The sequence below is a fragment of the Carica papaya genome, chromosome 5 (genome assembly GCF_054855325.1).
Source record: "Carica papaya isolate Zhongbai chromosome 5, ASM5485532v1, whole genome shotgun sequence".
Classification (NCBI taxonomy): Eukaryota; Viridiplantae; Streptophyta; class Magnoliopsida; order Brassicales; family Caricaceae; genus Carica; species Carica papaya.
Window position 1 is genome coordinate 43,476,738 of NC_142313.1, and position 26,486 is coordinate 43,503,223.

The 26,486-nt window shown below is 33.1% G+C and overlaps 5 protein-coding genes and 2 long non-coding RNA genes across 14 annotated transcripts; 3 read left to right on the forward strand and 4 right to left on the reverse strand.

Annotated features, from left to right (window-relative positions):
* Window positions 1–326: 326 nt before the first annotated feature.
* Window positions 327–2,901, forward strand: LOC110818060 (uncharacterized). Its single transcript, XM_022046809.2, has 6 exons — window positions 327–668; window positions 773–993; window positions 1,317–1,539; window positions 2,056–2,141; window positions 2,377–2,468; window positions 2,595–2,901. The coding sequence occupies exons 1-6, from the start codon at window positions 579–581 to the stop codon at window positions 2,834–2,836; spliced, it is 954 nt and encodes a 317-aa protein (XP_021902501.1). The 5' UTR covers window positions 327–578; the 3' UTR covers window positions 2,837–2,901.
* Window positions 2,902–6,928: 4,027 nt separating this feature from the next.
* On the reverse strand, window positions 6,929–8,331 carry LOC110818036 (desmethylxanthohumol 6'-O-methyltransferase-like). The gene is made up of 2 exons (XM_022046779.2): window positions 7,489–8,331; window positions 6,929–7,408 (listed from the first exon to the last, which is right to left on the reverse strand). The coding sequence occupies exons 1-2, from the start codon at window positions 8,257–8,259 to the stop codon at window positions 7,109–7,111; spliced, it is 1,071 nt and encodes a 356-aa protein (XP_021902471.1). The 5' UTR covers window positions 8,260–8,331; the 3' UTR covers window positions 6,929–7,108.
* An 875-nt stretch (window positions 8,332–9,206) lies between these two features.
* Window positions 9,207–14,547, reverse strand: LOC110817998 (ELMO/CED-12 family protein). Of its 8 annotated transcripts, none has more exons than XM_022046722.2 (10): window positions 14,172–14,547; window positions 13,029–13,131; window positions 12,250–12,363; window positions 12,047–12,115; window positions 11,519–11,634; window positions 11,008–11,062; window positions 10,707–10,827; window positions 10,509–10,556; window positions 10,282–10,376; window positions 9,207–9,987 (listed from the first exon to the last, which is right to left on the reverse strand). In XM_022046722.2, the coding sequence occupies exons 3-10, from the start codon at window positions 12,337–12,339 to the stop codon at window positions 9,886–9,888; spliced, it is 696 nt and encodes a 231-aa protein (XP_021902414.1). In that variant the 5' UTR covers window positions 12,340–12,363; window positions 13,029–13,131; window positions 14,172–14,547; the 3' UTR covers window positions 9,207–9,885. The 8 variants fall into 8 exon arrangements, with proteins under 8 accessions (XP_021902414.1, XP_021902422.1, XP_088077335.1 ...); XM_022046730.2 differs by having other exon boundaries at window positions 12,250–12,347; window positions 14,172–14,338; XM_088221209.1 differs by lacking the exon at window positions 14,172–14,547 and adding an exon at window positions 13,620–13,837 and having other exon boundaries at window positions 10,282–10,373; window positions 12,250–12,347.
* A 329-nt stretch (window positions 14,548–14,876) lies between these two features.
* On the reverse strand, window positions 14,877–15,921 carry LOC110818046 (uncharacterized). Its single transcript, XM_022046790.2, has 2 exons — window positions 15,780–15,921; window positions 14,877–15,325 (listed from the first exon to the last, which is right to left on the reverse strand). Exons 1-2 carry the CDS (start codon window positions 15,871–15,873, stop codon window positions 15,033–15,035), a joined length of 387 nt encoding a protein of 128 aa, XP_021902482.1. The 5' UTR covers window positions 15,874–15,921; the 3' UTR covers window positions 14,877–15,032.
* On the forward strand, window positions 15,090–16,506 carry LOC110818053 (uncharacterized). The gene is made up of 2 exons (XR_002540300.1): window positions 15,090–15,229; window positions 15,752–16,506. It is a non-coding gene; the product is annotated as an uncharacterized LOC110818053 (long non-coding RNA).
* Window positions 16,507–17,877: 1,371 nt separating this feature from the next.
* LOC110818020 (uncharacterized) lies at window positions 17,878–21,405 on the reverse strand. The gene is made up of 3 exons (XR_002540291.2): window positions 20,950–21,405; window positions 18,357–19,363; window positions 17,878–18,125 (listed from the first exon to the last, which is right to left on the reverse strand). It is a non-coding gene; the product is annotated as an uncharacterized LOC110818020 (long non-coding RNA).
* A 668-nt stretch (window positions 21,406–22,073) lies between these two features.
* LOC110818026 (uncharacterized) lies at window positions 22,074–25,580 on the forward strand. The gene is made up of 6 exons (XM_022046768.2): window positions 22,074–22,386; window positions 22,667–22,799; window positions 23,336–23,439; window positions 23,525–23,696; window positions 23,798–23,929; window positions 24,023–25,580. The coding sequence occupies exons 1-6, from the start codon at window positions 22,346–22,348 to the stop codon at window positions 25,439–25,441; spliced, it is 2,001 nt and encodes a 666-aa protein (XP_021902460.2). The 5' UTR covers window positions 22,074–22,345; the 3' UTR covers window positions 25,442–25,580.
* The last annotated feature ends 906 nt before the right edge of the window (window positions 25,581–26,486 follow it).

The following is a 26,486-nucleotide window of genomic DNA, read 5'->3' on the forward strand; positions in this document are numbered from 1 at the left end:
TTGAGAGAGGTGTTTTCGTCAATGTTGATCAAAGCAGAGTTGGCTTGAGTTTTCTTAAAGGTTAAAACAAAAACCTCAGTATTTATTGTGTCTTTGAGTATTAAAAACTTCATTTTCTGTTTCTTTTGACTGTAAATTTTCCGAGAAAGTGTATTCTCGGAGGTGGGTTTTTTCAAAGTGCTGAAATTTGGGCAACAATGCGAAATATGGGTTATTTTTTTCTCTGTATAACACCCGAGTTTTTTCAGAAATAGAATTTCTTTTTTTTTTTTTTTACTTTTTATTTTCGTTTCCTTAAATTTAGGTGTCCAAACGTCAGAGTATAGAATTCTTGTGCAGATAGATTTTTTATCTCTCTGCCTCAAAAAAAGGCAATCAAATCCCGATTCTCTCTCTTTGTATTTTCTATTTCTCTCAATCTTCTTCTTCTTCTTCTTCTTCTTTCCTCCTCTGTTTCTCTCCTCTGTTTTCGTGTCTCCACTTTCCCTGTTTGGGTAGAGAGAAACAGAACCCAGAATTCTCTCTCTCTCTCTCTCTCTCTTCTCTCTCTTCTCTCTGTCTATCTCGTTCCGTCAATCATGATTCTTGACAAAGGGTCAACGCGATCGAACCTGGACTGCTTTCTCCATCGCACAACTCCACTAGTCCCCTCCCATCTCCTCCCCAAGGTTTGATCTTTTTTTTTTCTTTTTTCTGGGTCGAATTCTGTTTCTATCTTTTCCCTTTAATCTTCAATAATGGTGGAAAATTACATTGATTATATAAATTTCAGAACGAGATTAGGAACTTAAACCGTTTATGGCACCCATGGGAGAGAGAAAAGGTTGAATTTTTCACATTGAGTGATCTCTGGAATTGCTACGATGAATGGAGCGCTTATGGGGCTGGTGTCCCCGTTGTTCTAAACAACGCCGAGACCTTAGTTCAGTACTATGTCCCTTATCTTTCTGCAATCCAGATTTTCACCAGTAATTCTTCCATGAATGGCTTGAGGTAATCCTTTTTGTTTCTGCAGGAGAATATGATCTGTTGTTTGTTTTCTGGGTTTTGCTGCTGCTGCTGCTGCTGCTGGGTTTAGAAAATTACAAAACCCATCTGCAATTTGATTTGAATTGATCAAAGTTTTAAACTTTAGAATACAAAATTGATTGAGAACGAAAACGCATGTGTTTAAATTAGGTAATATTGCTACTGCTAATGGTATTTGATTGAGCTGATTGTATCAATATCCCAATGGGTTTAGTGAAATTTGGTAAAGTTTGAATCTTTTATGTTCTTCTTCTTAAATTGCTGGTTTTCTTTTTTGAGTTTTCCAGAGAAGAGTTGGAATCCGGCCATGGGGAGATTAGGGATTCTTTTAGTGATTCATGTAGTGATGAGAGCGAGAGTGATAAGTTGTGGAGATGGGATGCATGTTCGTCAGAGGAAGGAGGATCCGAACAAGATAGCCTTTGGCATCTCAATGATAGATTAGGTTACCTATATTTTCAGTATTTTGAGAGATCAACTCCTTATGGAAGAGTTCCTCTCATGGATAAGGTAATTTTTTTTACTTGTTTATTCTTCTTTTTTAGGCCTTTGCTTTGAATTGTTCGGTTTGTTTTGTTATTCGATATTCCGTGGAATTGATGAGCAAGGAAATTGGGTATCTAGATTGGTTAGAATCATTGGATATCTCTTTTCATGGTAGGGCATCTTTCAAAGATAAAATTGAAGCTTTTTTGACTTTTGAACACTAAGCTGCATAGTTTCTGCTAAACTTATTTTTATAATCTGTGTTGGAAGCTGTAGATTATACTTCTCTTCTTTCGGATTTCTTCGTCTAAATTAATCGGGTTGATACTTTCATTCTATTCACTGATTAATTTCTAATCTTTCACCAGTGTGCCTGCTTACTTCTTTTAACTTTTACAGTTTGTTACAAGAATATTTTGATGTGTTGTTCAAAGTATGGAGTGTTAGATTCTGGCAATGACTTTGACCATTTATTTGTGCTGTAAATTCTCCAAGTGCTTTTGTAGAATAAGGGCTAATAAATTCATGCTTTGCTTTCAGATTAACGAGTTAGCTCGAAGATATCCGGGTTTGATGTCATTGAGGAGCGTAGATCTTTCTCCGGCTAGCTGGATGGCGGTTGCCTGGTCTCTCTTTTTCTCTCACTTAATTTCTGTCTCTCTGTTTTTTCTGTAGAAAAGCACACACATACGGCAAGTAATTGATAATGAGACAAGAAAATATGGGAAAGAAAAGCATGGTTTTCCACAATAATCGTGCTGTTTGAGAATTTTAAAACTTTGGTTAGAAATTGCAATCATCCTTAAATCAAACTAAAAGATTACTAAATATGAAAATTTTTTATCTTAATGGTGTATTCAGGTACCCGATTTATCATATTCCAATGGGGAGGACCATTAAGGATTTGTCCACATGCTTCCTCACTTACCACACCCTTTCGTCTTCTTTTCAAGGTATTCTTTCAATTTTTGTTCCTATTCATTTTGATCTACGTTCGTCTTTATTCATATTCTTTGTCTGTGTGTGTGTGTGTCTACGCGTGGGAGAGTTACAAGGCTTTTTTGGGTGTGTGGGCACAGATATGGACCTTGAAGCTGATGTTGAAGGTGCCGATATGAAGAGAAAGGAAGGGGAAGGCATCTCTCTTCCTCCTTTCGGTTTGGCCACTTACAAGATGCAAGGCAACGTGTGGGTCTCGGGTAATTATGGTCGAGACCAAGAGAAGCTGGTGTCACTTTTGAGTGTTGCAGATTCGTGGCTAAAGCAACTAAAAGTCCAGCACCACGATTTCAACTACTTCACAGGGATTCGGCGTGGCTAAAAACCAACTACTTTTGTTAATATATACTCTTTTTAACCTGTGACGAATGAAAGGGATTATCACTATAGATCCTCTTTTACAAGTTTGTGCTTGGGAGTGATGATGATGAGTACTGAGGATTCTAGTTGATTTTCTTGTTGATGAGCTTCTGTGTAAGCTTCTTTTAGGGCTGACTGATACTGAGTGGTTTTCTTCGGAGGTCGAGTCGTCTTGATTCCCCGTTTTCCGCTGCTGTTTACACAGTTAATGTGATTTTTTTTTTCTTTTTCTTGTGAAGAGATGGTGAGAGAGATAGAACCAAGAAAAAAAAAAAAAAAGAAAAAAGATTCAAACTTTATGTGGATTCTGCGACACATTTTCTTGGCAATATATAAATGGAGAGCCTTCGCACATGAGGAAAATGCTTGATGGTTTTCTCTTTGCTTTTTCTTTCTTTCTTCTTTTTCCCCCCCCCCCCCTTTATGCTGTAAACTGTGGTCCAATCCCTACAAAATCAACATACCCAAAAATCCCCTTTTGTTCTTATCCTCTTATTAGATTAATTTCCATAAAACGGAACAAAAAATTGTAGCACATTCCCAAAAAAAGAAAATTTTATGGTGCTAAGATACGTACAATGTCTCTCAACTCAAATATTTACCAGGTTCATTCGTTTAAAATTTAGTTTACGTGATGAACGTAATGTATCAAAAATATACAATAATAACGTTTACTTTTACTCGAGACGGACCCAAAATACGAAAATATAAACAGGACCACATCTAGAATGACAAAGTTTTATAGCCATGGTGCTCAATATTCCAACGGGGAAATGTGAAAGATTAGGAACACACATTTGACCAAGAAGTGCAAAGCTGAGGCATGAGCATTTTGAGAAGCACTTTGCAAAAGTAGCCACTACCTTTGTTTTTATTTGTTCCCAACTCTAGAATTTTTTTTTAATCGATCAATGATGATCTTAATAATTAGGCATTCTATACAAGCGAGATAAAAGGATAAGGATTACTATATAACATAAATAATAATGATAATAATAATACGAAATTAAAAACTCAGAGTGAATGATTTAATTTATAATTTTAAAAGAATATTTTAATATATCGTAACATTTGAATCTCTATATTAAATTATAACTATAGGGTCAAAGCGTGTATTATTGCTTTGGAGGGGTGTTTAAGCATTGGGATTATGGTTTGATAGCTTAGCTTATAGGTATATGTTTGGAAGAAATTATTTAATTAATAAATTTTGGTGTTTATAAAATTTTAAAGAACACTATTTGGACAATGTGATGTTTACTTTGGATTTGGCCTCACCCAACTCTCAACACTAAAATTGGCATTGATAATTTGTGGATAATAACAAGTTAGGTTAAATTTTTCAAGTTGTCTTTTTTTTTTTGTGTGTCAAATAAATTTTATAAAATTTTTCATGAGTGTAAGATTTTAAGTCACATCAAACTTTTTCATGTAAGGTGAAGAAGAGTTCACAAAATTACCCCAAAATTTAATGTTTCCACCATTTAATTTTTTTACCATTTGAATAAATTAGCATTTAACTTCATATTATTTTGTTCGTATTTAGTAAGTTATTAATGTCTTCAAATTGATTATTGTAATAATTATTTATACTAATTTTTATTATTTCATATGTTAAATCTTTCAGTTTATATATTTTTTTTTTTTATAAAAAATTATGGGTTTGAGTTAAACTGTATTTCTGTACGTGTTATTATTTTATTATATTATGATTAATGCACGTAGATAACTTAATTAATAAATGTATAAGTTTTTTTAAAAATTTAATTATCTGAATGATTAGTACGTTTATTTTATTACAAAAAAAATTATAAATTTAAGTAGAGTTGTGTGCTCCTATATATGTTTCGCTTATTTCATGCTTAGCTTTGTGAACTCAAACAAAAGAAGAAGGTTAATTTGGGGGGATGATGTGTCACAATCTTACTTGAAACTTGACTATATGTAGATGTTGTGGATTAAAACATATACATATGCATATACATATATATATATGTATATTTATTTACATTATATAAGTAAATATATATGTGGGATGAGTGTGAATGGAACAAAAAGGTTTGTTAGGTTTAGTAATTATCAATTTGAAAATGATAGGCCAAATGGTCCACTCAAATCCATCATTATGCACCCAAAAAACCCTAATTTCCAACATTATCTATTCTTTGTCTTTAGACTCTTTGATAGAAATTCATAACTCTCATTGAGTTAAATCTTAGTTAATTTAGGTGGGGGGGGTGTTTAGTTACTTAATAAACTACATTTAATTAATAATTTAGAAAAAAAAAATTAGTATTTTTGATAATTCTAATTAATTTTTTTTTTTAAAAAAAGAACAATTAGATAATTTAATTTAGTAATTAATCTTTGATTTAATGATAATTTGATTTGTCCAATTACCAAAATAATCATATATTTCTTGTTCTTCTACTTTCTTTTAGATATTTTGAATTGTAATTCATTTTGGGATATGTGAATATTCATTTTTATTTATTTTATATTTTGTATTTTCTTTTCTTTTATTATTTTATTTATTTATTTATTTATTTTATAAGCACATATTTCCCTCTCCTTATTCTACCATATGGAAGACAAATCTCATCCTCTCTCTCTCTCTCTCTCTCTTAAACATGCATGAACACATATCTTATTGGTTTATGGATTTTATGCATATATATATATATATATATATATCTTTATATGTAAATACATAATTGGGTATTACAATCTTCAAATGTCCCATAACTTAGATCATGCATCTAAGAGCTAGAAAGAAACATGACAATCAATTACCCAAAAAACTTATGATGATGTAAGTAACTTATTTTCTATAAAATTAGAAAAAGTAATTTGAATGAAAATAATCAACAACCATTAACCATTAAACCAAATACATATATATATATATATATGTGTGTGTGTGTATCCATAAATTTCCAAAGCAAGCATGTGCATGGAGGCATGGATTTACAAGGGGCTTAATTGCATTGACTTAGAGACTTAGTTTTTGAGTGCAATCAATATGCTCTCCACTTTGATTTTTTATACCCAAAACTCCTTAGGAAAAGAAAAAAGAAAAAAAAAACCCTTTTCACATTTCTAGTCTCTTAGACAAAATGGTTCTTGAAAAAATATACATGGTGTAAAATAAATTGAGACATGTAAATTAAATGCAACAACCAACAAATATCCAAATTAACCCATCATGCTTGGGTGTATGTATATTAAGTCAATGTGGGCCTCTACATATATTGGTTGTATGCCACTTCAACAAATTCACATGCTTCATCATCATCCACTTTCACATCATCTAAAGCCTTCACTCACTTTGAAGCTTTTCCAACACAATATATTTGAATACTCTAAAAAATAATTTTAATTAATAATAAAAAGAATACTTAATATTATTATTAATTTATTAATATACTAATTTAATTAATTAGTAAAAACTTTTCTTTTGAACTATTTTTTAAAATATTCAAACAAGACTATATATATATATATAAGCATAAATTGTAGTTTAAGGATTGGACTGTGCCCTAAAAAAAAATGGGCCCTTTAATTGGGAAAAAAAAACCCATTATTATTTTATGAAAAATCCATTTCCAAGACTATATATATATATATATTTTAATGTCTTTAACTTTCAATTAATTAATGGGTAATTAAAATTAAGGTAGCCCATGCCACTTCAAGAAGAGAAACATATAGGCCACTCTTTGGGTCAATGACCCACAAAGCCCAAACCCAACAAATAAATTAGGCCCTTTTGAATTTCCACCACCTACATTTTTTTGGACATATACATATATATATATATATATGTGTGTGTGTGTGTGTGTGTGTGTGTGTGTGTGTGTATAAAGTAAAAACAATTACTTTAATGTTACAAAAATTATACAAATGAAAGAACTATTTTCTTGGTGAATTTAGCTAAAAAAAAAAAAAAGCAAAAGTAGTAGTGTGAATTTTATCTACCCATATATTTTTTATTAGTCCTCAAACATATATATATATACACACACATATACACACACACACACACAAGAGAAAATTAGATGTAAAATTACATAAATATAATTTTAATTTAGTTTTATACCCATCAACAAAATAAAAATACAAGTGTAGTTTGTTCAATTATGCATCAAATGAAAAATTAACCATTAAAAAAAAACACACACACACAATATATATATATATATATATAATCATAATTTATATATCTATATATATGTTAATCATGATAGGCCTCAATGATAGACATTGTGCTTGGTAAGGTAATGACTTTGAATTTGGGAAAGCCTCCTCCTTCTAATATTTGCTTCCATTCAAGCTCAGTCCTTTCCTTTCCACCGGAGCTATGAGCCATCATCAACAAATCAAACGCAAACCCTAAATCGTTCAGTGTGTCATCTCGATCAGGTCGTAGAACAAGATCGATAATAATCACTTTTCCCGTTTTGGGTGGTACCGATTTTCGACAGTTTTTCAAAATTTTCACACAATCTTCATCGCCCCAGTCGTGTAAAACCCACTGCATAAATGAACGTATATTTGTGTCTGTATAGTTAGATATATTATAAGATAAATCATTGGAATCTTAAGAATAACTACCTTCATGATGATGGCGTCAGCATTTGGAATGGCTTGGAACATGTCACCTCCAACATGTGACACTCCATGATGAACAGGCGCTGTAGAAACCACATGTGGCAGATCAAAGTTGATCCCTTTGATGTGCGGATGGGATTTCACAATCTGACCAATCATTTCTCCAGTCCCTCCTCCGACGTCCACCAATGATCCAATGCTCCCGAACCCATCTTTATACCCCTGCAAGATCGACTCAATATGAATCGCAGCCGTACAAGCCATTCCATCGTTAAAGAGCTTATTAAACTCAGGATTTCTCGAAGCAAACTCCCAAATCTCAACCCCATGAGCCTTCTCAAACGCCACCCCACCTTCTTTCACGCACTGGCTAAAGCAATGCCATGGGGCCATGGCCTGAGGATGATTCTCCATTAGCAGTAATGGCACTAGGGTTTTCTGGGTTCCATGTAGAATCCATCTGGACTTGTAGGAGAGGCCGTAGCGGGTTTCTCCAGCGCCGTCTGATGGAGGATGGACGGTGAAGATGTTGCGACGGACCAGGAATCTCATGATGCGGCCGAGGTAGGTAATATCTGGGGAAGTGGAGGAAATGGCGGAGGCGATTTGGGTTAAGGTGATTGGAGAGTTGTGAGAGTGTATAATATCGGCAATGTGGAGCTCCACAGCTGATTTTAGAGCCATGGAGTCTGCAAAACTGAACATGTGCTGCAAGATTTCTGCGTGGCCTTTCAGGATTAGGTCTGGAGAGGTCTCTGTGTCTTTTGAACCCATTTGGTTTTTTCTTGAATCTTGAAAGGTTTGGTTTCTTTGGATAGACTAGGTTAGAGAGGTTGGAGGAGACAAGCATGTGTATATATAGAGGTGTATGCGTGTATATACATGTGTACGTCAGGTTTGATAGTCGTGGCGTGTATCAGGTAAGGGTTGAAATGAGCTGACACCATGCATCCATGTGTCGTTATATCCCAATCTTTAGCGAGTCAGATCTGAAGGCCCCTCTTTTACTTACGAAAACTCGTTGAGATATTTATCTTTCTAATAATGGCATTAGCATTACGGATGGTCCCGAACGTATCACATCCGATGCGGGCGACCCCATTGTGGACCGACGCCCGCTGAAACGACACGTGGCAAATCAAAGTTGGTGCTTTTGATGTGCGGATGAGATTTCACAACTACTGATCCGATTCAATACAACCGAACCTATCTTTGTACACTGATAGGATCAACTCTGATCAATCACATCATGTTTGTATTGAATATTTTTATTACTATCTATTTGTTTCAAATATTTAATTTTTAGTGTTTCTAATAGAATAATTAAATCATTTAAAAAAATAATTTTTACTAATTACTTAAATTAATAACAATAAAAAATAAGTTTAACAGTATTATTAATTTACTAATATTTTAATTAATTAAATTAAAATTTTGAACTATTTTTAGATATAATTTAACTATTTTAATTAATAAATAAAAAAATAAATATTTAAAAAATAGAAAAATTTAATTTATAATAAAAAAATATTAGAATAATTTTTTTTAATCTCATTATAATTACTTTAATTAAAAAAAATATTATCGAAATATTTATTTTACTTAAAAATATAGACAAAATTTGCGAGCGAAACATCGTAAACGAAATTAGGTAAACTATAAACAAAATCTTCGGTAATGGAACACCATCAATGGTTAAGTAATCAGTAACTAATGGAAACTTTTCCAAAGAAATCTAAAAATGCATGAAGATATACAAGTTATATTAACTTGCAACTTCAAGCTTTCCATATATATTGATATGTGTATTGTCAGTCACCTAATCATCATGTACTGGAATTCAATACTTTCACCTAAACCCCAGAAAATTAACATGAGAAAATGGCTTAAAATTTTCCCACTCACCAAACAGTACAGAGATTAGCTAACCAGTAACTATCCTGCAACAAAATGGCTATGTAGCATCTCCTCTAATTCCCACATATACACAACCCTTCCAGCATGAGAATATGATCCACACAACACCCACTAGAAGTGAATCCTGCAACATCAATCTTAGCAGACAGAAAAAATTGCCCCATCCGGAGGAACATTAAACTTGTACTTTGCGCATCTCATTCCCGGGTCTGCGCACGTGGGACACCTAAGAACTTTCGGAACCTTAGAGAAGCAAGACGTTTGATTAATCTGAAGCTAAAACTTTGGCATCAGTCACAAAAAATTTTTATAGGGTTCATCATCAAGTGAGGGTAACTGTCAGCTTCTCTGGCTGCAGGGTTCGTTTGCTGTAAAATCGTAAATCTTACAGCCTGCAACAAGCCTAAACTACTCTTTTCTCCAATGTGGAATTTTCTGGAAAACTTTTTAGGCTTTTAAAAGGGGTTCGGGTTGATGACAGAGCTACTGATACAAAAGGTTGTACGCTGGTAAATCTTTTATCCGATGAACATCTTCCAAGGAAAGTTCCCTCTCCAGTTGTGTCCGTGTTGCCTGTAAAACCTCCTGAAGAAAAAAGAAATGGGATAATTAGCAAAAGGCACATGAAGTTGAATGCAAGTACACTTTTTTCCAACAGCCAAAACACGAAAACAAAAACCTTTACTCGAGCTGACTTCCTATAAATCACCCTCGATTCATGATTGCCAATAAACCCTTCATTAGCATTTGTGCATAAAAAAGGAATGTAACCCGAAATAGAACATACTTGCTTGAATTAGATAATAATGAAAGAATAAGAAAAAATCTGTTTTTCTCTTTATATTATGGGGGAGAGAGAGAGAGAGAGAGAAGAGGTACATTGAACTCCATGTATGAAGCATGCATAGCAAGCCACTGAGCATCCATTAGTTCAAAAGCTATACAGTACAACACATCGAAGGCTTCTTCATCTTCTGCCAAAGGAACAACCAATTCATGATTACCCGAAAGGGCAAAGTGGAAACTCAATTACAGTACTATAACATACTTAGAAACATTTCCCTCTTTTTTTTTTTTTTGAAATAAGAAACAGTACCCTCTATTACCTCCTAATAGTTTAACAAAATTGATTCCCGGAAGACATTTTGGTTTCGCTGCAAAAGATACAGAGTTGTTAATTCCAGTTAAAGCATCTGTTCGTTTTTCTTAAAATTCAAGGTGTTGTAACTACAAAAACGAGCAAGAATATGAAACATTATATGGCTTAGTGGTGTAGAACTAGATCATTAAAGTTATTCACAGACCTGAGTGTAAATCCAACATACGAATCAACATAAATGATACGTTAATGCCAGCAACAGCAAATGGATATTCCCAAGTTGCCCGCTTGCCATCTTGCTTCAACAATAACCTACGAAAAGATGCCTTCATTTTGAATTTTTGCAAAATCAGTAACATGCATAAATTATTTTCAGCTTAAATTTAGAAATTAGAAAAGCTGAAAAGAAGCTACGCAAGAAAGATTGAAGCCAATGAAATAAGACACAAAAAGAAATCAAGGATGCAATTTCTTGAGAGCGTCAAGCAACAGAACTTAATACATACCGGATAAGTCCTCGAATAATACAGCAAGTTCTCGAGAGAAATAAAACCACAGCCCCTAAGGAGAGACGTGCAGTTATACAATAGTTTGAGTTTTCAAATCCAGCAAAAGGTGCAATTAACATAAATTCTACATTGCAATTTTATATTATAAGTACGAGAATGAAACCAGAAACAAATGGTGATTCTATTGGAAGACTGACTCAAACTATATCATGGTAACCTAATAACATAAACCTCCCAGATAACTCATCTCAATTGCAATTGCAACATAAAACACACTGTAAGTAATCTTTTTATGTAGTTTATTCAATTCCATATAATATCCATGTGATATATTTCTCCAACTGTCAGGATTCAGAAGGATAATTTCAGTGAATGATTATTTTAATATACGCATGAACTTTCTTCTAGTCCTCCCAAATCACCATATATATGTTATTTTTTTGTTAAGGATGCAAAGGACCCAGATAAAGTATAACCCGGACTAGCCTTAATATCAAAAGACATGTACCTAAAGTCAGTTGATGGATTAGGACCTTGCCATCCCATGTCTTTCCACTGTTCAGAGATCATGCCTTTCAAGGCAACATCTGGAAAGGCAGCACACCACAACGTTCTAAGTGCTTCCTGACAATGAAAAATATATTGTAAGGAACCACGGTCAAAATTATAAAATGTTGATCTCCTTTGGAAAAAGAAAAGGAGAAAAAGAAAAGGCACAGGACAAAAAAGAAAAAGTTTAAGATATGGGCTTCTGGAAATATGTAGTCAATAACTTTTCCATGAAAACTAATACTAAGATTTAGAATTGAGAAGGAGAAATGGTTTTGCCTTTGTTTTGGTCAAACATTATATATGACTGAAAAACTAACCAACTTCCAAGAGATTTTGCAGAAGAAAGCACAGCTAGACAAAGGCTTGGTAATAAAAACATGTTATTGAAGAACTATCAAGGAGATTAGATTCATATTACATAACTCTCTAGACGCTTTTGTAGTAATGGAAGAAATTACAGATATGGTAAGGATCAAGAAAGTACCTGATGACCAGGGCGAGTCTCGTCAAAAGGCATATGTAATCGTTCTTGAAGCCTTAGAAGTCTTTGCTCCTGGTAAATAAGTAAAAAAGAAACTATGAGTTTGTACTATACACCCAGGCCATATTAATGAGTGATATGCATGCAGTTGGAAAAATTACCAAAATAAAAAAAAAGGCCTACTGAGTTGACATTTCCTGTTTTACCTGAAGAGGACTCAAATTGTAGTCATGAAACTTTTCTCGTCTACTATTGCGGTTAAAAAGTGCTCCTATCCATGCTCGCGGTCCAACCATAGCATTAGCTACAACCACCAGAAACTGATAAAGATAAGCAAACATCCATTAATGAAAAGATTTTATTGTGACAGAAGACAGGAGCAAAGTGAAAGCGTGTGCATGATCTAAGATGATCAAAGCAAGCCACTTTAATAGAAAATGAACAAACAAGCAAACTTTTCAATGAAAACATGTACGAGCTTCATCTGTTCATAATGAGTATGAGTGATACTCTCGGAACAACTAAAGGGAAAGCTTACGAGTTTCGCCAAATAATCTATTCATGTTCAACTACAAAAGACATCATGATCTATTAAAGTCACTAGTTCTTGTTCTTCAAAAGGAAGGGGAGAAACCTATACTATCTTCATCTTATCGTTGGAGACTTGACGCTACTCATTGAGGAACTACTCATAAAAGACTAAAGGAACTTCATAACTTACCTAAATCTATTTAGCCTTGTCTTAACAAATAATAATAATATTTAAAACATCTCCCTTCATTTTAAGATGTCAATGAATTGTTGGTCCAGTGGCATCCCAGCAACTTCAAGGAGTACACAATTACAAAGTGCAGATATCAAGATAGTTCATGATAGTTACAGAGTTAGAGATATTGTAAATGATTGTACATCAACATTAAGCTGGGAAAGGAATATAGTGATAATTGATTGATTCCAAACAGAAAGACACAGTGAACACACTTACTAAAACATTGAGCCAATTGGGATATTACGTGAGTGGAACTATGTGACCATTCCAGCTCTTCATCGCTCTTCCTTTGTCTCCAGTAAACTTCATCCTCATCAACCTACATTTTCAAAGCACAATTTAAAAGAGAGTAATTGCACAACAAAAGCCACTTGATACCAAACAACATATACACTCTCACTGGTAATTCAGGCTTATAAGCAAGCAATAATGAAAGACATACACATTTTGATCACAGATAGTTCGTGGATTACGTGCTAGAAAAGTACTCTAGCAGACTAAAAAGTGATTTATACCAGATTTACCAGCAGCTAGCTCTATGCACAAACACAAACCTACATACACACATGTTCAGACCACCTATATGCATATGTGGGTTTGTGTATACGAGAGATGTTTTTGAGTATAAATGCAGGAAAAACGAAAGAGAATTACAAGCAGCGAGTTTGATTAAGGTATCACACTTAAACACATCAGCAATTCACATAAATGAAAAAAGTGACATATATGTTAAAAGCCTCTCAGAGTTAACAACATTAATCTCCACTGATCTCTGTAAAGAGAGAAGTAGAAGAGAGGTGTTTTTACTCTGTGAAGAGAAGAGCAAGAAGGAAAGCATTGTCTACGTTTCCTTAATCTCATGAGGGAGACCAAAAATTAAAAATGAGATTTTTTTCACTCTTTTCTAACCAAAAGCAAAAGGCTCAAAAGAGATTAACCAAAATGGGTGAGAAATTATGGCATATAACTCATGCCCTCTTCTCATTATTCAACTAGTAATCATTCCACCCCCCCCCCTCCCACCTTTCTCTCTGTAGAGAGAGATGGAAATAATTCAAGAAATTATATAATGGCATATATACAGAGATACCCAGACGGCATTTTGAATAGGAAAAGATTAACAGCGCAATCAAAGGGATTTCTTTTTGCATAACTTTACACTGTAGAAAATTTTTTCTGTTCCTCACAAATTAACAAAATGCTTCAAAAAGCCGGCAGCGCAAAGCAAATTGAAAATTTGGAAGAAACAGAAAAAGGATATTGGTAGGTGTTCCGCATAAAAGCAAAACACGACTAAGCAAGATAAAATTGATAGTTCTACAGAAACTTAAAAAAGGCTGAATGGCAATCATAACGCACCTCCTATAGCATCTGGGAATAAGCGGGCATTGTGGCTGTGGCAGAGGGTGCTGGTAGGTCCCACTTGGCGAAAATGGTGGGGCCAGGAGGACTGAAGGAGGAAGAGAAGAAGAAGATGAGGAGGAAGAAGAAGAAGAATAAGAAGAAGAAGAAGAAGAAGAAAAGAAAGAACAGAAAGAAAAGAAGAAGAAGAAGAAGAAGAAGAAGAAGGGAAAAAAATAGCATTTTCCTTTTTTTTTTTCCAGATTGGATAATGCAAAGAGACAAAATTTGAGTTGACAGGGAGGTGGAGAGTAGAAGAAGTCTTTGGGGTTTTCATTGTTTCCCTGTTCAGGTGCCATGGAAACCAGTCACTTCCTCCAAAAACTTTGCCTCAACCGTAGCTCTCGCTGCTGCTCTCCTGCTTTTGGAAATCGGGTCGGCTCTTTTTTGGGCTGTGACCTTTTTCCTCAATTGTTCATATGGTTTGAAGCCCAAAAAGCTCCCTAGCTTTTAATGGAATTTGGATTAACCATATTTTCACTTACCATTAAATCTTATTATAAAAGAATTTCTAACCATAAATACATATAATATAAGATTAAAACAACTTGATATTTTGAATTTGCTTTTAAGGGTTCTTTTTCATTACCATATAATATAAAATTATATATACATATATATATATATAGATTGATATAAAGAAAAGTGTTAATACAAATAAAATAAAGTAGAAAAGAACTCTCTTCATTACATAATAGGAATCCATTTCTTAACTTACAAAGGTCAATTAACTATAAAATTGGATTAAATCCACAAAAAAACCCAAAAAGATAATCTACTCTATGATACAAAACTACACCGTTTTTAAACAAAAGATCATCATGGAACCGGGTAAGACTTGTTATTACACATGCATTTGTAAGCCATGGGACAAGTCTCGGCCTCTTCCAGCGACGCGCACACGAAGCTCACCATGACGAGTCTGCACGGCGAGCATGAGCCGCACGCGTGCGAGCAGTCCGGCAAGCTTGAGCCGGCGATTTGAAGCGTGTCCGGACCCTTTCTCTTCGTTGGAGGTATCCTTCTTTCCCTGTAGTAGTAATTTGGCTCTGCTGTAGCCACTGTCCCTTCTCTTGTTCTTCCCTGTCCATGAGAATGGTGATGCCTATGATCTGTTTGATGATTTGCTTGTTAGTTCATACAAAAAAAAAACATATACAATAACAATATGCACATCATATGAAGTAAATAGTAAAATAAGAAAAGACATAAGGTGGATACATCCATGGACAACATCGAGAAAAAACTTTCTAGTATGATAAAAATGAGAATATATCACAAGTAAAGTTATAGATTCTTATATGAAAAAAGTACTAGCATTTTCTATTAGAATATTTTATAGGATATACATAAAATATTCAGCAGAATATAAGTAAAATATTTTCGTAATTAAGTCACATTAACATTTATCATATATACGAATTCGAGTTACCATCTTGTAAGGATGAGGGTAACTCAAAAGCATGCATATTTAGTCTAATTAGAGCTACAAATTAAGTGGGTTTTGAATGAAAATTGAAATAAATGCAACTTTGAAGTTAAGTAGAGGGAGGAGGAAAACCATACGTGTTCTTGGCCGGCTTATGTGTCTGGCAGATGAGATAGCAGGAACAAGGAGAAGAACAGTGAGAATTGCAGCAATACAAACAAAACCCTTCATAGCTTTCACTACTTTTTCTGGCTTTTATTTCAAGCTTTTGATTTTCTCAATGTGGGTGTACGTTGTATCTTAATTTTCTCTCTTGTCAAACAATGAAGTGGGTAAATGAGGTGAAACTTGAGAAGCAAGGGGCAGAGGTCGGATGAATATTTAAATAGGGTGGGAAATGTGTATTGAAGCAAATCACAGACAAGAGTGTGATACAAGAGAATTCACATGAATAAAAAGGTGATGTACATGGTGTCTTCAACAAGTCACAAGACTCAACCTTTAGTAGTTTCCATTGAAGGTGTTTGAAGAAATTTCTGAATTAAAAATCCTTCCTTTTTCGTGAATTCTGACTTGAAACTTTGCCGCCAATACATACATCATTAAATGCTTTTCTGTGGAGGTTTTTTTTTAAATTTTTTCAAAGTGTTAAGGAAATGGGGAGAGGGGTCTAATGCTGTGACTGCCATTAATGTCTCATTTGTTCTTTGATGGACCACTCTCACAAGCATTGTATGCTATTGTATCTATCCATATATTTATGTCTAGTCCTTGTATACAAATTCTTACAGACCCAGAAATCAACTTTATTAGCCTTATAGTACACTATATGTCAAACGACAGCAGTACTATTTTAATTACTAATATGCTATTTGTATGTTGTAGATCAATTTTTGAAGCTACATATTCATCACTTGTACTCTACTTTCCCCATTAACCTTTAGAACTTGTGGTGAAAATTATATGGTGACCCACATGGTTGTTTGTATCATATATGTTGAAAAATATAGATCAGAACCATGATTTCTGATGGGTCAACTTTTGAATTACTATTTATACGTTGTACATTAATCTTCGAAGTTAGATATTGATTAATGGTATACTAATTTGAGAAAATATCAGACGACAATTTAAATTTCATTTAATATTTTCACCAAAATTTGCTATGTTATTATATAAAAATAATTAATTTTTTAAATCATATAAGCAATTTTTCATTTTATAAATTGTTATATATTTTAATCTTTTTGAGTATCTAATTTATTAATTTTTTTTATTTGTTTCACAATTTATAATATATAATTAATATTCAAAATACCCATAACTATTATACAAAAACCATATAATTGATCATTTCTTAAAAAAAAAAACAAATATATTTGTAAATAATTATTTTATTTATCTTTTATTTATTTTTTGTCAACTTTCTCCTTTAAGATAATATAATTCAGATAGTTTACATATTATATCAATTTTCTTTTTAGATTAAATAAGTAACAGTAATATTGTATAATAGATGTCAACAGATTTTAAAATATGTACGATCTAATTCAAAATTTTCACCCAATTAAATACATATAACATATGTTTTAATAGATGTGGGATAACTATTACTCGCTCCATTAACTTCATCGTTATAGAATTCGAGAGTTGTATCTACTTTTTCAATACTATATTTTGACTTTGTCCTTGTTAAAAAAGTTAGTGCTAACAATATCGATGTCCATTGAACCCGCTTTGAATAATTCTCTTTACTTGGATTATTTGCATGCTTAACAAATATGAGAGAACAATATATATATATATATATATAGTATATATAATAATCGTAGTTGGTGTAATGTAATCTAACAAAAGTATATGAAGTTTTTTAGATTACATTACAGAAATTAAATCATATTAAATAATTTTATTGGTTAGTATTAGTTCTACCTACTACATTTCTACTTTCTATCAATACAATAATTTAACCCATATTAGACAATTCTATGATATCTTGGACACAAATTTGTATTTGTTCTCCTCTTTTTAAGTAAAAAATTTACATATAAATTTATAATTAAATTTTTTTTTAATAAAAATTACCGTCCATTTTTTATAAGAATATGTTAAAAAAATTACAGTCAAATTTAAAATTATAATTTCTTATTAAAAAAATTAATTATTTACTTTTATAATATGATGCGAACTTGCATGGAAGATATGATTAATTAGGAAAATCTGGTCAAATGTCAATATAGGAAACCTAAGACCGCCTGCTGCAGTTTCTTGATTAAGATACATATAGTGTATGACACTTACACATGTATACGTTGTAAGCTATTCAGAAAAATCTTACTGACCGTCCGATTCAATCTGGACACTGTGTCTGCCACGTGTATCTTCATCCGTCCTGCACTGATCCTGATCCGAGTGTTGCTCGTCCACAGAGAATTAATACTCATGGTCGTTCTCCGTTGACTTTTCTGTACGCATACTATCGTCTATAGGCGCCCGCCAAGAATGAAAATAAAAAATAAAAAATAAAAAAGAAAGCAATTAATATTTAAAAATTTTAAAATAATTAAAAATTAGCATTAATAAAACATGATAAATTTTTAGTTTCAATTTATATAAAATTCAGATTTCCACTTTCTCATATTCATCTCTTCACTGTGAAATTGTTAACAGTAGAGAAGAACAAGAAAAATGAACACTCTGGTAAGAAGCACCACCTCCACTCTCAGCCGGCGGTTTGATGGGTATGAGCCGTTGGATCAACGCCGGCGGCGGACATTTTCGAGGAGAAGAAATGAGGAGGAGGAGCAGCAGCCTACTAGCATAGCGGCTTCGTTTAGTTACAGGCGCCGCCGAGCAAAGCAAAGACAAATCTTTCTGAGTTCATACAAGTTATCTTCACTGGAGAATTTTGGGCGATCAGAACCGCCGGCAAAAGTTGTCGTTAAGTTCAAAAACGCTGTCGTTTCATTAGTGTCCCTAATGCGAATTGGGTCGTTGAGCTCATCTTGCAGTTGCAGAACATCAGCAATTTGTGCAGTTTCTTCTCCATCACCAATCAAGAATTATCGTTGATTATTAACTTTCTCTGTATCTTCATGATTATTAACTTTTGACCTACTTGTATCCACATTGCTGTCTAACCCTGAAGTTTCTGTTGATCAGATTCATACAATTAAACAGTGATATTATGGTAATATTATCAAGCTTAAATCGATGAAAAACAATTCAATCTGAATTCCAATAGATTCGTTGCAGAAAAAAATTCCCCTCTTTCCATCTTGCTTGATGTCAAAGAAGGATAACTAAATCTTTTCCTCCTCCTCATCCTTTGTCTTGCTATGACGAATGAACTAATGGATTATGCCTACCAAGGAACTGTTCTCAAGATACCAACAAAGAAAGACCAAGATATGAAATCCTCGGTAAAGACCTAACGAACCTTAAGCCTCTTCTTTGTGGAAGCAGGATGTTTACCGATACCATGATCATAACTTGGGCAGATCACTAAAAGTTTTGCTTGTCCCACATTCATTTCTCATCTGCATATTGTCCTGGTTATATCTTCTCATTTCTCCTTTTCTTAACATTATTCTAGGTTATCCATAGTCTCGAGATATCTTCGTATAGGCTTGAGAATTTCAGGGTGATCAATGCTTTTGATGTGCAAAGGATTTTAGCCTTTCAACTGAATTTCTTGTGAATGTTAGAGCTGAAAATCCTACTGCCCACATAGCCAAAAGTAGATATCAGAAATTGAGATGGAGAAAATTAACATCAGGACATATTTACTTCAAAGAACAAAGAAAATTTATCCATCTATGCTAAACTCTAGCAGGCTTGGGCTTGAGATTCAAGAAACCTTTGAGCTTGGAATCGGACTTGTAAGAGTCCAATAACCGAGTAAAAAATCCTACAAACAACAAAGAAAAACTATCAATTTATACCAAAACCTTAGTTGACTTGGACTTGATCTTAAAGATAGCCTTTGGGTTGCCATTAGAACTAAAGAAACCCCCCATATATACACACACACACACATATACATACATAAATTTATTTTCATATTATGGTTGGTTCTAAAAAGTTGGGTTTCACAAAGCATTAGTCTTTTATGACTCCAATAGATATCAACAATTCTCAACTTTCATGGGCATAACAACAAGCATCTTATGTGTCTGTTCCCATCTTTTCCAACTCAAACAATTCTGAAAGGAAAGCTCTGAACTTTCAATTAGATATCAACAATTCTTCCATACACAGTACACATTATATATATTTACATATATGCGTGTTTTAAGACTTGAATCAGATATCAACAATTCTCAACTTTCAAAGGCAAAACAACAAGTAGCTTATGTGCCTGTTCCCATCTTTTCCCACTCAAACAATTCTGAAAGGAAAGCTCTGAACTTTCAATTAGATATCAACAATTCTTCTATACCCGATACATATTATATATGTTAACATATATGCGTGTTTTAAGACTCGAATTAGATATCAACAACTCTCAACTTTCATAGGCAAAACAACAAACATCTTATGTGCTTGTTCCCATCTTTTCACTCACTCAAAAAATTCTAAAAGGAAAGCTCTGAACTTTCAATTAGGAATCACCAGTTCTTCTATACCCAACACATATAATATATATTTACATATATGCGTGTTTTAGGACTTCAATTAAATATCAACAATTCTCAACTTTCATAGGCATAACAACAAGCACCTTGCGTGCTTGTTCCCATCTTTTCACTCTAAAACAATTCTAGAAGGAAAGCTCTGAAACTTTCAATTAGGGAGACTTGAATTAGATATCAACAATTCTCAACTTTCATAGGCAAAACAAAAAACATCTTATGTGCTTGTTCCCATCTTTTCACTCTCCCAAAAAATTCTAAAAGGAAAGCTCTGAACTTTCAATTAGGAATCACCAGTTCTTCTATACCCAACACATATAATACATATTAACATGTATGCGTGTTTTAGGACTTCAATTAGATATCAACAATTCTCAACTTTCATAGGCATAACAACAAGCACCTTGCGTGCTTGTTCCCATCTTTTCACTCTCAAACAACTCTAGAAGCAAAGCTCCGAACTTTCAATTAGGTATCACCGGTTCTCCTATACCCAATACATATTATATATATTTACTATATGGGTGTTTGTGTTTGCGTGAGAAATTCTTCTAAACAAGGAAGTGAATGGCTGGGTTAGGGTGTAAGTAATGATTGCACATTATGTTTAAATATAATGTATGAAAACGATGTAAATTATGAAATTTAGAGTGAAGGTGACAGAGAAAGCTACCTTTTGTGGCCATTGTCATCGTCATCGTCATCGTCATCGTCATTATCGCCTTAAAACAACTTTACTCAATGCTTAAGCAAAGGCCCCACCACACCTCTGAAAATTTTGCATGTCTTGCCAACACAAGTTGGTCACCATCCCTAACCCATCATATTAACTTATATAATATTATATATACATACGCATATATAGAGTGGTGGGTTGGATAGCCCTAGTCCCTTGAGTTGGGTGTTGCAGGTGCTACCAACCGCGCAGTCATTTTATTTGTTGAAGCTGATATGTTGATTCCGACATGTCAACATGGTTTTGTACAGCTTAACATGGCCGGTTCAGCCGAACTGATAAGAATTTCGAATCAAGCCGTGCTACTTAATTGATTAAATCACTTGTATCCTTGTAAAAATCTTGAACCAAACTCTAAAATAACAAATACACGTATACGTATATATAAGAACAACAATACAATAGTGCAAAGGGTGAAAATATATTCCATATTGTCAACCAAAAAAAAAAAAAAGTTGGTAATATAATACTGTAAATAACAAATAAGCTTAACCTAATATTCTTCAAAACTGTAACAATCAACAATTTTAAGTGTTTTTCTTACATTTAGAGTTCGATTCTGTAGTTTCGTTAAGATTTATATTATAATTATAATTTTTTTAATATTTATATATATGTATATAATAGAATTAAACCCAGAACAGAATCTTACCCCAAAAAAAAAAGAAAAATTGAAACTTCAAAATGAAGTCAAGAATGTGATATATATGTTATGATATTTCTACTACTAAATATTATTATATTATTGAGATTCCTTTTCACATCTCTATTCACTTTTCAGTGTGTTTATAAAAAAAAAAGCACTTTCTGATGTGTCTTCTTATTCTCCCTTATCTCCTTTTCTTTCTCTAAAAATTTTAAATATATATATATATATATATAAATATAATTCAACTCTGAACTTACACGATATAATAATTATTAGATTAAATTATACTAGGTTAAAATTTCATTGTAATGTTATTCCTCCAATCGCCAGATTTAAAATGAACAATGGAAAAACAGTTTTTTTAAATATGTATATTTAACTTGGTGTATATATATATAAAATAAAAATGGAAAATATTTTGACACGTGTGTACGTAGAGGTGAAGTAGTGGAGAGCGGTTAATTCGTAGAGAGGAGCTAGAACACTCTGCTGATATTCTTCTTTGTCAAACCCACTCTCTCCTAAATACCACACCCACCTGCAACAACACCACTACAAACCCAACTGTCTTCTTCACCACTTTCTTCATCTTCGTCTTCAGCTAATACGCAATACCCACATCCCAAAAAACCATGCAAAAACCACCCTGATCACCAGCTTTATCTGCAAAATTTTGTACCAGACATGTTTGACATCTTCTTCGGCTGGCGAAAAGCTTCAAAATGGTAACTTTCTTCCAACAATTTGAGTTTTATTTTGTTTTTCTTTTTCCTTTTCAAGTTCTAACTTCGTTATTACAAAGTTGAGTTTTTTTCTTTTTTTTTTTTCTCTCTTGTCTCAATAAAAATGGTAACTTTCATTCCAAATTCTGGACCTTGTTACTTCCCTCCTCGTGGGTTCGAGTCGTTCTTCGTTAATAGATTGTGTTATGTTTAGTATATTTATGTGTGAGACATATGTATTTCTTACTTCAAAAAATTTGCTTATGGGCTTAACTGGTTGCAGCAAGAGGCTGATCAAGCAGGTTCAATGCCGCCTCAAGCTTCTGAAGAACAAAAGATTAACAATTGTGAGGCAATTACGTGAGGACTTGGCTTCGCTCATCAAAGTTGGCAATGAAGAAACTGCCTTTAACAGGGTAAACTTCAAGCTCTCAGAAAAATAAAAATTCTATCTTTCTCATGGTTTCTAATTCAAGATTTGTCCTTTTCGTTTTACTCTGTTTTGTTCTGTTTTAAATTTCAATAATTTCCACTTTTACTTGCATAAACCAACTTTGTTGTTGTTAATTTAGCAGCAAAAACAAGATTGGATTTTGTTTGTGAAATTGTTTCTTAGTTTGGAAACTGTGTTATTAAGATAGAAAAGATTGAAGTTATCGATTTTGTTGTACTCGTAACGAAATAAAATTATGAAAGTACTAAATTATTTCGAAAGTTTTAGCTATTAGTTATTCTAGTCTTGATCAAATCTTGGTAATTCTCTGTCATTATTAATTATTTCCAATACAAGTTAGTATAGACCTATACGATAAGATACTTATATGTGAATGAGTGTTATTATGTAAAATAGATTTTAAATTTTTCTCTTTCAAGTTTTTAGATGATTAGAGTGAAATCTAATTCGAAATAGTTGATTTTTTGTGTTTTTCTAATGAATTTTCTAACTTTTCAGGTCGAACAACTCGTTCAAGACGAGAACATGATTGCATTCTACGAATTATTAGATCATTTCTGTGAATTCATCATTAATAACATGCCTTATATCAAAAAACACAAGTATGTGATCCATTTCTTCCTTAATTTTCGAGTTTGTATTTTGTGTCATTTTACACGATATGTCTCCTGATCTTCAAACTTTCAGGGACTGTCCTAATGATATCAACGAAGCAATTTCAAGTCTCATATTTGCGTCTGCAAGATGTGGTGATTTGCCAGAGCTTTGTGTGATACGAAAGCTATTTGGAGAGAGGTATGGTCAGAGATTTGCAGCAGCAGCACTTGAATTGCTGCCTGGGAATCTTGTGAACCGAGAGGTTTGTCAATTTCGGGATCGTTTAATTCAAAGTGGAGTTCTTAGGTCAGAATAGGTTCATCATGCTAATCCGATTTTATCATTTCAATGTTTTAATTACAGATAAAAGAGAGACTTTGCATCAATTCAGTTCATGCTGATGTGAAGCTCAGATTGTTAGAGGATGTAGCTCGAGATTCCTGCGTTAAACCAGAGATTTTGGCACTCGAGTTCCCTTCTGCGCTGCAACAACAGGTGATTTTTTAATCAGTTTAAACTTTCGAGATAATTAGTCACATTTAATCATTTAAAAATATTAATTCTTGCATGCTTTATGCATATGTACAGGCAAACCGAAACAGCAGAGAGCGAGTGCTGGAGAGAGACACCCAACCATGTTTTGAAAAATTTGAAGGGCACCAAATTCAAGAATCAAATGCCAAAGAGATGGAAAGAAAAGCTGTTGACATTGATTCATCCGGGACTATGAAGAACTTTTCGACTGCAATAGCTCTCCCTCAAATTCACCAACATAATGATGTTATCCCTACTTGTATTGATTCTTCCACAGCTCAACAATCTTCACCAGATAAACTGGACTCACAAATTCACGAGAAAGGAAAGAAAGTAGAGAATTTTCGCCAAGTAGATTCCGTAAGTAAATCCAGGATTCGTAGTCCAGATACCGAAGGAAATCAGCAGACTGGCAGGATTTCTATGGCTGCAGTTCAACCAAATGAAGATGGAGTAGTAGCAGCAGCAGCAGCATCTTCTTCTGAAAGTTTACCTCAGTTTCTTGTAGAAGAAGTAGTTTATCTCGATGACATAGACGAGCTCAAGTCTTCGATGATAAAAGATGCATATTGTCAGGATCAACGACTCTTCAAGTTTAAATCACATAGCGTGCCCGTGAGAGAAAAAACTCTGGAAGGAAAAGACGAAATTTCCCTCAGCCAGTACGAATCATCAAGTGAAAAATCAGACTCACAAGGCTCCAAGAAGAGAGGAAAAAGACCGAGGAGGAGATTAGCGTCTCAAAAGAATCCGGACATCAATGACATTGGATCAGAAATTTACTATGACACTCAGTTCAAGACTTCCCCAAATCATAAGCATAGATCTTCTCATTATCCCAGAAGGCATCCAAAGAAGACTCAAAGTGAGAGATCATATCATTCGCCGACAAGACAGAAGCTACGTTGCTTGAGAGAATTAGGAAGTGAAATTCAGATAGATCAACTGAGATCATGCAGCTTGGACCATCCTTGTTACTGTTTCATCATTGGTTCCAACAAGGATGAATTTGAATCATTGTCTCTGAAAGAGAAAAACCCGTGTGAGAAAACTCGCTGCTGTTCCCAGTACCACAGATCATTTTCGGAGATCGAAAGGGCTAATACTCCCCTAAAACCAAGGAGAAGAAGCTGTGACAATAATGCTAGTGTCTATACTACATTTATATATCCAAGTCAACAGAAGAGCATGGCTGAGGAGAAATATGATTCTCCGACAAGAAAAAGAGTTTCTGGTTACCTGAGAAACATGACAATGCCACAAGAAAGGTCTAAGAGAGATCGGTCAGAGATGTTCACGAGATCGAGCTCATGTTCCTCTCGAAACCCGAGTCATGTCCATCCTAAGTTGCCAGATTATGATGATATAGCAGCAAAATTCTTGGCTCTCAAGGAAGAACATATGCAGAATAATAAGTGTGCTTATGAAGCAAACAACAGAATTGGGAGAAACAAGACTGTCTGCAGCAGTTAAATGGTGAAAGTTTTTAATTTTGTTCAGATATTACTTTTTTAGCTCATTTTGTTTTCAATTTTTTTTGTGTGTATATGATAGATAGAATCTCGTTTTTTCTTTTTTCGACATTTAAAATAGAAGTTATCGTTCGGTAGCACTTTAACCTTCATTTTCTTTTAAACGAATAAAAAATTACTTTGAATTTTTAAACCTATTGTGACTACTTTAGTTTAAAAAATTTAATTATTACATATATTTTTCGTATATAAAAACATAATAAACTCGTTAAAATTTTATTAAATTTAATTATCGAGACATTAATAAATTATTATTTTTTATTACTTCTAAAGGCTTTAATTATTGATTATTACTTTATTATTAACCCATAATTAAAGCCCTAACATCCCAAGGTCAAAGAAGATTTATAACTTTAGAATATATGTATATGTATATATATATATATATATTATAATCTTGGAGTAAGGCTCTTGAAGATATTTAGTTTGATGCTTATTACTCTCTTCAGCTGGAAATATAAAAAGTTTATTAGAAATAATATTATATTAGATATTTAGCAGATAAATTCAGTAAATAAATCTGTTAATTTTATAATCTGAAAAAACATTAATCAGCATATTAGCTTTGAAATTAAAAGACATTTTTGAATATATATATATATATATATATATTAGGAATAATCATATAAACAACTGGTTAATTAATTATAATAATACCCAAAATTTTTAAATTTTAATTATTTAAGGATTTATATAATTAATTAATAAAAGACAGCAATTGGCTTGTCTTTGACTACTAGTGCAATGATGTTTGCAAGTAGATATTTTATTTTTGGTTCAAATAAATAAAGTAGATATTTATGGAGAACCATTTTGTTTTAACATTAAACCCATTACTAAAATGGACCAATAGGGAACACCGTTATGATTGTGGACGTAACTCCGAGTCAGATTTTATATATCACTAATATTATATAGTGATTTAATGATTAAAATTTTTATATTTTATTTAAAATTCACGTATTTAAATTTTATTCAGAATATAT